General features: G+C 30.8%; 1 protein-coding gene across 1 annotated transcript in view; it reads left to right on the forward strand.

The window, feature by feature from the left end:
• Nucleotides 1-12,894, forward strand: part of LOC134687992 (uncharacterized) — a 119,591-nt gene that overhangs the window by 61,954 nt on the left and 44,743 nt on the right. The window contains exons 15-17 of the mRNA XM_063548458.1: nt 311-430; nt 1,244-1,400; nt 2,350-2,521. Of these exons, the coding sequence (XP_063404528.1) occupies nt 311-430; nt 1,244-1,400; nt 2,350-2,521 (449 nt within the window). The remainder of the gene's footprint in view (nt 1-310; nt 431-1,243; nt 1,401-2,349; nt 2,522-12,894) is intronic.

Here is a 12,894-nt window from a genome sequence, read left to right on the forward strand (position 1 = left end):
TTCATGTTTAGAAGACAATAACAATCAAAAGTAAGGAGTAAACAAAGACTCACAAAAACCAAAAGACATTAACATCAACAGCTAAAAATAATAAATAAGAAACAACACGAACTCCACTAAAAAACTGGATGAAATAGTATAAAGCAAAACTATCTCCTAAAAAGAGATTCATAGAGTTTCTGTACTTTGTGTTCATTTATTCTGGGGCCACTTATATTATGCGTGTGCTAAAAAATTTCTTTGGCAAAAATGTTTCTGATAAGCCTAAAATTTATTATCCTAAATTTATTTTCCATGTTTTATTTTGTAGAGGTTGTGAAAGATCAGATATATCGAAACATCTACTTATCCATGAAGAACCAAAGCATGTTTGTAAAGTTTGTGGTAAAGCTTTCAGGCATATCAAAAATAAGGAACTGCATTTAAAAAGGTAAGTTTAGTTTAAAAGGTTCTTTTCACCATAATATGTATCTTTCATTAAGTTTTGCATTATAAAACATCAATGCATGTAAAAAGCAAGCTGAAAAGAGGTAAAAAATGAAAGATCTTATTCTAAATAAGAATTACAGGTTATTGATAGTGAAAATCTTGGTCTATGATGCTATATCTTCTTATATTTAATCACTCAAACTTCATCAATTTAATTTGAGTGCCTTGAAATATCTTTGTATAAAGACTGAGAAACAGATGGATATGCAATGTTTATTTCTTCTCCTAAATTGTTAAAATCTATCATTTTGCATTACTGTCGATTTATTTATTTTCGTGGGTACCAATTTTTGTTGATTAATGAAAACTTATATGTTTGTGGATATTTATTTTTTGTTGTTTTGTCAATGTCTGCATACAAGCCTATAGAAAACTTGCTATTCGTTGAACTTTTAATTTTGTGGTTTATCTGTACCTTTGAAATTTTGTAAATGCTTAGGCAGAAATTATTATGCTATATTTTACAATAGTGATATGTCCATAGGTATTTGGTTCTGCTTTCTCAAATAATGTAATTTGATTTAAACATTGATTATACCATACCAGTGTAGAACAAATACATAGCCAAACATCTACAGGCTTAAAGAAAAGACATTACAAAACACCCAAGCTTAAAGATAATACATAAAAAAAACACCCAAGCTCAAAGAAGATACATTACAAAACACCCAAGTCCTTTAATTATCATTGATAAATGTATGCCAGAGATTTGCAGTTGTTTATGATGGATTACTGTCTTTTCTTTCTATTTTAGACACAATGGACAAAAGGATTATAAATGTGGTGTATGTGATTTCTATGGTTACACTTTTACTGATATAAGGAAACACATAGAAAGGAGACATGCTGATATTAAAACTTTAGTCTGTGATAAATGTGGCTCTGCATTCAAAACAGAGGCACTTCTCAGGGTAGGTATAGTCAACACACTAAATGTTAAGGCACTTTGCAGGGTAAGTATAGTCAACACACTAAAAGTTAAGGCAAATACCTTGTTCTTAAACCAATTGGTGTAAATTTCCTCCTGACATCAGAAACTTGTGAAAATTATTCTAAATTGTAGTCATTTAAATCTTATCTTTTGAAAATGAAGTAGGATGGCGGCTTCAACAAAAAAACTACATCATTTTACCTTAATATAAATATTTGTATGTGTCTGGCATAGTGGAGGGTACATTTAGGATTACCATTGTACGTCTGTCCATCTGTACATCCCAAAAAAGGTTTCTGTTCTTTAATTTTAAGTTTCCACAACAAATTATTATGGAAATTGTACACAATGCTTTTTATCGTAAGACGCAGATCAAATTTGAATTTTGGTGGCCTCATTTTTACTGTTCTAGAGTTATGCCCTTTTTCAAATAGAAAAATTGCTGCTGAAAAATTCTCAAAATTGCTGATTTTTACTGTTTTTTTTCCTCAACCAAATGTTATGAAATGTATATACAATGCTATATAGCACAAAACTTAGATAAATTACAAATTGGGTAGTCATTTTTACTGTTCTTGAGTTATGTCCCTTTATTACATTAAATCTTTAATGTCCATGCTGTTTGACACATTCACCATTTCCATTCTCAATTTTATTTTATGTAACTTTGTAATTGGTATATACCCAAAGATTCATAAAAAAGTGAAGAAAGATACCAAAGGGACATTCAAAGTCATAAATCTAAAACAAACTGACAACGTCACGGCCAAAAATGCAAAAGACAAACAGACAAACAAACAACAGTACACAACATAGAAAACCAAAGAACAAACACACAAACCCCATAAACCTTTCATTACTAATGTATAACAGGACATTTTATTACAGTTATATGTATATATAATATATACTATCTGATTTTTATCCAGGAACACCAAAAACAACAGTGTGAAGTATTCATGATAGAGCAGGGATTCTCAATAGCTACCTCTAATGGTGGGACCAGTCAGGCTACCATACAGATCCCATCCTCCCTGTCTTCAGAGGGTCAACAGATCACTATTGATGGTCAACAGATTACAGTAGAACAAGTCATACCAGGTTTGTTGTAGATAATTTATAGTAAAATCTGTCAAACTGAGCAAGTGTTGTGTATTTATACAGAGGGACATAATGTCTGATCCAAAGAGTTGAAAATAGCAATATTTTTTATCATAGTCCAGAAATTTCTACATAAACTGCAGATAAGACCCAGATTCAGTTTGGTGTACCAGATTAAAAACATTTAAAAATTTTAGCATATGCTAGGTAGTGGCTGCTGGATTAAGTTTCACCTTTGTTCGTTAGTACAGCTCAAAAAGGAGTTTCTATTCTCTAAATTTAGTGTGTTTCAATCAAATTTTATAAAACCTACAGACAATGCTTATTTTTATCACCAAACTCAGATCAAATTGGAGTTTTGATAGCATCACTTTTACCTTCTTGAGTAATGTAATTTTATAAATTGTAGAAATTGCAGAATTTGGCATATTTAAAAGCATGGGAATTGTCTTTTTATTTGTTTGAGTGGGAGGGGTGTGGTCTGAATTGATGATCTGTGCTTTTTCTTTCCGCCAAGAAAAAAATTACTTTGTTTAGCATCAAGTTATTAATGCATTTTTTTGCTTCTTTAAGATGGTATTATATGATAATTTGCTTGTGCTTGCTTGTATACTTGAAAATAGACATGTTTATTACTTTGTAAGATAATGAGTATTGTATTAGAAATATATCAATGATACACTTCATTGTATACTAGTATTTCTAAAGTCTACAGATGCTTCTAAATTTTATAATATAGAGATGCTTGAAATATGAAATAACTTTCTCACATCATGAACCTGCACTTCTTTGTGTAACAATTGTAAAGTATAACATGACTTGAGATTTCTAACTCTATGTTACCTTGTAATTGGATATACGCTATAACATTCATGTCTTTTCCCTCCAAAAATTATTGCTTATCCGTCAAATTTTTTGTTCTAAAATTTGCTACGTAATTTAATGTGTGAATTGAAATGTACTTTTATAATATTTATACATATATAGATATCTTGATCCTTTCTCTATTTGTGACTTAAATTTATAGTTTCCATAGTAATTGGATATTTAAACCTCGGAATATAATGGATGCATTACTTGGAAACAGAAATTTAGTTGACAAATTAACTTTTCTCAGCCTTGAAACAAGTTTTGTGGTTACATGTAGGTGTTACTCAAATATTGTAAAAACAAGGAAGAGAATTTATTTAAATATTCATTACAATTTTTTGACAGGCCATGTTTGCAGTTGAATGTTCAGCAAACATTAGTAGCATGCACTTTCTGCAATAATTAAAATTCAAAATTAGTATTCAATTGTATGAATACATGTATTGTGAATTCAGAAATTATTGTGTTCATTTATTATTGCAATTTTCAAAGTATTAGCAAAAATGTCACATTAACTATTGGGATTTGATATGCACTTATATGCATGCATTTATGTGTATCAAATATCAGCATGCCAGTTTTTAATTTTGCAATACTCGCCAAGACGCATTATTTGCATTTATAAAAACTTGCGTAAATTATAAAGTTACAGTACATTGTATATTGTTGTGCAAGTTATAGCTGATAAACCATTTGTCAGTCTACAAGTTATTTTTAAAAACAATTAATGGTTAAGCGAGCTTTACTAAGGCTATTGTTCAGCTTAATTAATTTTTAGTCCTCTACCAACTTTGAAGGGGACTTAAGGTTTGCACTCTGTCTGTCTGTCTGTCCATCCATCAGTCTGGCAAATCAGTTTCAATGAGATCGATTGATTTTAACAAAAATATATCCTATTGCATAAAAAAACACTGAGGTTATGAGGTCAAATCCCGCTCATGTGAGTGCACTTAACCTCCAATCTTAATTGACAAGGATTGTCAGTTTTCCAAACGAAGGTCAGTGGCTTTCCCAATGCACTCCTGCTTTCTCCTACAATAAAAACTGGCTGCCACAAAACAGCTTAAATGAGGGGGTTAATAGTTGTGTTAAAACACCAAAAATCAAATATTGCAAAAAATGTTTGATAATAACTTTGAAGGACACATTTATGTTATAAATACTGTATTTTAGAAACTATTGCTAAAAATGTGACAGCATCAGGTGATATATATATATATATATATATATATAGCCCAGGTGGTCGTGTGGTCTAGCGGGACGGCTGCAGTGCAGGCGATTTGATGTCACGCTATCACAGTAGCATGGGTTCGAATCCCGGCGAGGGAAGAACCAAAAATTTGCGAAAGCAAATTTACAGATCTAACATTGTTGGGTTGATGTTTAGAAGAGTTGTATATATATATATAAGACAAACTCCCATTCATAATTTTCAGTTGTGATTTTCCTTTGTAAAAATTTTCAAATCTATAAAAAAGATTTTACATTTTTGTCAGAGGTCAAGGATAAACAATAAGTAACGCACTCATTGAATTGGGATTTTGCTGTTTATTGCTCAAAGTCTTAAACTTTGTTGGTCATAGAAACAAGTAAAATCAATCTATTCAGTCAATTTGATTAAAACAGATAGAAATATTTGAATCATGTTTCAAATATTTGTGATTTGAAGTTGTGTTTATGACTTAATCATAAATTAGAGTTATCTTTCCTTGGATTGTTTCTGAAGACAAAATTGAACTGGATTATGAATTAAAAATCATGTCAGCTAGTATGGAATGTTCGAATAGTTTTGATCATGATGTGAATGTTTAATATTTACATTAATTGAGTTTTACTTTTTATTGCCAAAACAGTTTACATGTACATTTGTACTTGGAATGTATTTCCAATTAATCACGAAGATCTGTGGTTTTACTTTCGAATATTATTTACTAGTAAGTGGGTTTAACATGTGGGTGAGAAAGCTCTGTCAGCTGAAGATGAAATGTCAGTTTAATGTGTTAAACTGAAGATTTATTTCATTGTACAGAGCAAGAAATAAGGAAACACATGATGCTTAGCTTTAAAAGGAAATGAATTAAAAAATAATTCAATTCAATTCAATTCAAACTTTATTGTCATTTAAATCAACATAAATGATTTGTGACTACAATAAGCAAAAACATAATATTATATAAATGACAAGAGGAAAGCATTGTAATAAACAAATTAATTAATGCGTATAATTATAAAGTAGAATATTTAAAAATTTAATTATGTGTCCTCTACCCCTTTATACTCATGACTGCTCTATAAAGGAATCTAGGCTTTCTACTTGTTTTTGTGGAGATGGACAGAGAATAAAACAATTGGGTATCAAATCTGATTTAATAAAAATTGTTCTTTGTCAAGGCATTTAATAGAACAATGCTCTGTGTCAAGGCATATGATAACAATGCTAATATAATAAAAATGCTCTTTTTCAAGGGATTTAATCAAAATGCTCTTTGTCCAGGCATATAATAAAAATGCTCTGTGTCAAGGCATATAATAGCAATGCTAATATAATAAAAATGCTCTTTTTCAAGGGATTTAATCAAAATGCTCTTTGTCCAGGCATATAATAAAAATGCTCTGTGTCAAGGCATATAATAACAATGCTTATATAATAAAAATGCTCTTTTTCAAGGGATTTAATCAAAATGCTCTTTGTCCAGGCATATAATAAAAATGCTCTGTGTCAGAGCATATCATAACAATGCTAATATAATAAAAATGCGCTATGTCAAGGGATTTGATAAAAATGTCCTTTGTCAAAGGACATTATAAAAATTGTCTTTATCAAATGATATAATAAACATGCTCTGTGTCAGGGTATATAAAAAAAATACCCTTTGTCAAGGAAAATCATAAAAATGCTCTTTGTCAAGGGATTTGATAAAATGCTCTGTGTCATTAGGGATATAATAAAAATTCTTTTTTTTCGAGGGATTTTATATGAATGGTCTATGACTCTATGTCAAGGGATGTAATGTAAATGTTCTTTCAAGGGATTTAATAAAAATGCTCTTTACCCTGACCTAAAATAAAACAGAATAGAATGAAAGGGCCTAGAGTAAGTGAGAATGGAATAATGGTGCAGTTAGTTTGTGAACATAATGGTGATATTTAGGTGAATTTAAGCTAAAATCAGCTTGCTAAATTCTTATCTTCAGCTTGTCCAGAAATATGATCCAGTATTAGGTAATTGATAACAATTGAGATGTATCTATTGGTTTTCTATGCATTTATTACTCCCTACAAATTTGAACTTTTTTTGGAAAAGTTATTTTTCTTCATTTTTTAAAACATAAGTATAAAGGCATACAAAGACTTTGCAGATTCAGTTCAAGTTGTGATTCACCTAAAACATGTTGCTTAAGGCTGTCAGAGGAAGCACGTTCATATCAATTGAAGCAATTTCCTTCACAAGTGAAAAATACCATTCCCAAAACGTACATCCTAAATCATTAAACTCTTGTCAGATTGTCATTATTACATGAATAGATGTAAAATTAACTTTAACCATTTAATAATAAATGTCCGTACTAATTTTCCTCAAAGTTTTGTTCTTGTTAATTACATTAATTTAATTAACCTAAAATATCATACTCTTGGAAAAAAAACATTGATTTGAATATGTTTATGACCTATCAAAGACATTTATTGGTGTTTTGTTTACTAGGTGACTTTCACTATTAAATGTATGAAAAAACTGTTTCAACTTAAGTCTTTCCTAGCTTGTTATTTCTTTTTTTTTTATCAAATTTATGATAATTTAGTCGGTCTTTGCTCTGACATCCCACCTTGAAAATTAAATGCTTCAGATATCAATGAATTACTTACAAGTATATCAGAAAGCAGTTGACGTCATCGTTAGAGTCCAGAACTTACATTGTCCTCCTTCAACTTCAGTTGAATGCTCAATCCCCAAAAATTGAATTTGTCATAAACCTACCCAAGTACCTAAAGTAACCTACCCTATCTGGTTCACATGTAATGCCTTAAAATGTATTGTATGCTCCATTTATGGGCATTATGTTTTTTGAGTCTGTGCATCTGTCTGTTGGTCTATCCATCTGTCCCGCTTCAGGTTAAAATTATTGGTCAAGGTAGTTTTTGAAGTTGAAGTCCAATCAACTTGAAACTTAGTACACATTTAGCTATAATATGATCTTTTTTAATTTTAATGCCAAAATAGAGTTTTGATCTCAATTTAACTGTCCACTGAACATAGAAAATTATATTGTTTATATAAAAGTATGGAGAGACCAAATGAAGAGAATGTAACAGTAAACCAATATAGGTCACTGTACCCGTTATATACTAGTTTGAATATGTGATTATTGTCAATCCTGTCTAAATGGAGTAATGGTTACTTTATAGATATAGGAAGATGTGGTGTGAGTGCCAATGAGACAACTCTCCATCCAAATAACAATTTATAAAAGTAAACCATTATAGGTCAATGTACGGCCTTCAACACGGAGCCTTGGCTCACATCGAACAACAAGCTATAAAGGGCCCTAAAATTATTAGTGTAAAACCATTCAAACGGGACAACCAACGGTCTAATCTATATAAAAAAAAACGAGAAAACTTTGAACATTATAGAAATGGTGATCAATATAAGAACACACACACACAATTATTATCTTCATAAATCATAGAACTATAAGTTTGTTTTGGTAAAACAATAGGTCAATGTAGGTGTTTCTAGAATTCAAAAGGTTGTTATGTACTTAGTCACTTTCTGTTAAAATTGTAGACAAATAAACAAGGTTTTGACATATCATGTGTCTTGATATTATATACTAATTAATAAAACAAAAATACGAAAGGAAATTGAACTGTATATACAAATTATGTGTATTGCCTCAAAATATGACCTTTCTCAGAATATGGTTGTAATTTTGTGAATAATTTCACAAAATTGGACACATTTATGAACTTAGAATCTATTAAAAAATGCAGTTTTGTGCTTACTCTTCATATTTTTATTGTTATATATATTTTAACATTGATTGATGGACTTACGTCTTTGTTTAGGGAAAACTTCAAAGCATGTCAACATTCCGTGCATTAATAATAAGCTGTACTGAATATGCAAATTAGTAGAAATATTGTTATATAATAGATGTGGCTAAATGATTAGACAAAGTCATGGCAATGATTATCAATTGAGAGATTTTAATGTTATTGATTGATTCAAATCTACAAGTGTAAATATAACCATCTCTTTTTCATTTAACCATTTCTTTTTCATTTAAAAAAAAATTGCCATCTTAACATCTGAAAAAAATGTTTTTGTTTTGTGTCTAGATTTGTGTTCAAATTTATTTACCACCTTAGAGGCCCATGATCTGGATTTTTATAGAACAATATCTAGTTCTGTTTTGAAAATGGTGTGTCCTGGTTAAAAATTATGGGACATTGGAAATGTTCAGGAAAATGCAAAAATATACACTTTTCATGATGGTATTCACTTAGTCATGATGGTATACACTAGTCCTGATGGTATACACTTAGTCATGGTGGTATACACTTAGTCATGGTGGTATACACTTTGTCATGATGGTATACACTTAGTCATGATGGTGTATAAGTAGTCATGGTGGTGTACACTAGTCAGGATGGTATACACTTAGTCATGGCAGTATACACTGAGTCATGATGGTATACACTAGTCAGGATGGTATACACTTAGTCATGGTGGTGTACACTAGGCATACTGGTATATACTTAGTCATGCTGGTATACACTTGTCATGATGGTATACACTTAGTCATGCTGGTATACACTTAGTCATGATGGTGTACACTTATTCATGCTGGTGTACACTTAGTCATGATGGTATACACTAGTCAGGATGGTATACACTATTCATGCTGGTAAACACTTAGTCATGCTGGTATACACTTAGTCATGCTGGTATACACTTAAACATGATGGTATACACTTAGTCATGATGGTATACACTTATTCATGCTGGTATACACTTATACATGATGGTATACACTTAGTCATGCTGGTATACACTTATACATGATGGTATACACTTAGTCATGATGGTATACACTAGTCATGATGGTATACACTTATTCATGGTGGTATACACTTAGTCTTGATGGTATACACTTAGTCATGGTTGTATACACTGAGTCATGATGGTATACACTAGTCAGGATGGTATACACTTAGTCATGGTGGTGTACACTAGGCATACTGGTATATACTTAGTCCTGATGGTAAACACTTAGTCATACTGGTATACTCTAGTCATGCTGGTATACACTTAGTCATGGTGGTGTACACTAGTCATGCTGGTATACTCTAGTCATGGTGGTATACACTTAATCATGCTGGTATACACTTAGTCATGGTGGTGTACAATAGTCATGCTGGTATACACTTAGTCATGATGGTATACACTTAGTCATGCTGGTATACACTTAGTCATGATGGTGTACACTTATTCATGCTGGTGTACACTTAGTCATGATGGTATACACTAGTCAGGATGGTATACACTATTCATGCTGGTAAACACTTAGTCATGCTGGTATACACTTAGTCATGATGGTATAAACTTAGTCATGCTGGTATACACTAGTCATGATGGTATACACTTAGTCATGCTGGTGTACACTTAGTCATGCTGGTATATCCTTATTCATGCTGGTATACACTTTGTCATGCTGGTATACACTTAGTCATGCTGGAATACACTTTGTCATGTTGGTATACACTTAGTCATGCTGGTATACACTAGTCATGTTGGTATACACTAGTCATGATGGTATACACTTATCAAGGAGGTATACACTAGTCCTGATGGTATACACTTAGTCATGCTGGTATACACTTAGTCATGCTGGTATACACTTATACATGATGGTATACACTAGTCATGTTGGTATACACTAGTCATGATGGTATACACTTATCAAGGAGGTATATACACCATCATGGAAGAATATCACAGTCAAACATGTTTTAAGGAGTCATCATTGCACTTTTTTATGAGGGCAGTATTTTCTTGAACGAAATATGTATTTTTGAAAATCTTGGTTTATTTGGTAATGGTAAGCCAGTGTTCCCAATGGTAACACATTTTTTTTAGGTTTATTTTTCATTGTTCATTTTCTTTGGTACACTATCCATTTTATGAACTTTATGAGCCTGTATATTTATTCATGAGAGGTGCTAGTTCAAGTGTAACAACAATATGAACAGTGATAAGATTTCATCACATTTCCTGTGTGCTCTAAATTTTTGCTGATTTTGGTATTTTTAACTTGTGACCCTTTCTAACTTGATGAGGTAGTTTGTAAACAACAAAAGGAAATTCAAACATTTACAGAAAGTTTTAATATCTTTCTGAGAAGTAAATTGTCGGTCACAGTATTTACAAGTATGTCACACTGATAAAATATAATACTGATTGGTTAGAGTTACGTAGGTGGCTCATTTCAAGTGGAAAATCCATATTTTTTTAAAGCCTAAAATACGTTCTTTTTTTACCTTTCAACCTTGGTAGAGATAAAAAAAAAAAAAAAAAACTAACTGAAAAAACAGGATATTCTCATATTTAATTTTCATTCATAAAATAGAAAAAATCACATGTAACTATTCAATCTGGGTATAATATTTTGACAACAACAAAAATATGCAGGTTAAAGAAATTCTTTGTCTATGTACTATGTTTCAAGCAGTTTAAAGAATGTTTTCTGTTACAGGAAAAGTTTATTACAATTGAGTTAATATTATTTATTGATGCGACAGTCACAACATCCAAACAAGCTAAATTGTAACTGTTATAGTATGACAGAATTATTCTGAACTGCTTCTAGTTTTTATTGTATACTGTAATTGCATTCAAGAAAAGAAGTAAGAACTATTTAAGCATGGAAGTTTTATATTGTACAGTTCTTCGAAGGTTTAAGGTAACAAACAAAAAATGTGCTGACTTAAGGATTTTTACCAGAAAAATAATACACCTTTCTGCCCTTCTATTCTACAAAGGTCATTGTCAAACAAGAGATGAACCAAATATAAATTAAATCTATGAATTTAAATATTGTTTACATTGACTTTTTTCAAGGAGAGCATTGCATAAGAATCAGCAAAGTATATAAATCAGTAGAATGCTCTGGAACCCATTCAATAGTTCAAAGGTCATGATACTTATATTTATAGTTTGTCAGGTTTAATATCAACTGTCATGTAACCAACAGAAATCTCTTGTCTTCTTACTTGTTTAAATTAAATGTAAAGACATATATGTGAAATATTGTGATAAAAAATTAAAAGATTTTGAAAATTTGTCACAAGATCCAAACGTACAAGCTAAGGCTGTCAAAAGTGTAAACCCCCTAAAAAAACTAACAAGAATAAAACCTCACTTACAAAAAAATCATATATATGTATGTCAAAATTTGATTTTAACTAGCAAGCATTTACCTTAGTACCATTTGATACCAAGACAAGTTTTATGTGACATTTCTTTAGCCCTTTCAAGAAACTCATTTCAATTATCATGAATTTTAATCTAAGATTATAATTTGAGGTTGATTATCTCCCCTTTTCTGCAATTATAACTGCCTTGTGGCATGAAGCTCAATGAAGAGTTAATGATTGGCAGTTTTTAACTCAGCTGATTTTGAAGATTATATTCGCTTTTGAATAACAAAATTATTAATGATCTTTTGTCTTAAAAAAAAAAAAAAAAAAAAAATAGCAAAAAATACAGAACTCTGAAGAAAATTCAAAATGGAAAGTCCCTAATTAAATGGCAAAATAAAAAAACAACATACTCATAATCAAACCATTATCCGTCTGTATGTAAATATGTACGTACATTGCAAAGTTGGCTTCCGTTCTGTTACTTTAGTTTGCTTCAACCAAATGTTATGAAACTTATACAAAATGCTTAATACCACAAAACACAGATCGAGGTTGAAATTTGGTGGCTGTCACTTTTACAGTTCTAATGTTATGCCCTTTATAAATGAAAAAAGTGCTGAATTTTTTGTTTCTGTTCTCAAACTTTAGATTTCCTCAACCACATGTTATTAAACGTATACAAAATGCTTATTACCTCAAAATACAGATTATGTTTGAATTTTGGTGTTGTCAATTTTTTTGTTCTAGAGTTATGCCCCATTATAAATGAAAAAGTAGGAAACTTACATCTGTTCTAAAAGTACCAATGATGTAATTGTGAAATTTTTTTTTTTTTAAATTGGAGTTATCTTCCTTTGTCCATAATTGTAGATTAATCAACAACAACCAATTCTTTATACAATGCAATGTTCAATTCAATCTTTATCCTTCGGTGCATTTTGATAAATGTTCTTCAGTTCTGTCCCTTTATAACTGTATATGATAATCAAGCCGGGGCATCATTTGTGTCTCATGGACACATTACCCATTTATTTCCTCTGTTAATGGTCCTATTGATGTGACCATGTTTGGTTTTTGCA

The sequence above is a fragment of the Mytilus trossulus genome, chromosome 10, assembly GCF_036588685.1.
Source record: "Mytilus trossulus isolate FHL-02 chromosome 10, PNRI_Mtr1.1.1.hap1, whole genome shotgun sequence".
NCBI classification, from domain to species: Eukaryota; Metazoa; Mollusca; class Bivalvia; order Mytilida; family Mytilidae; genus Mytilus; species Mytilus trossulus.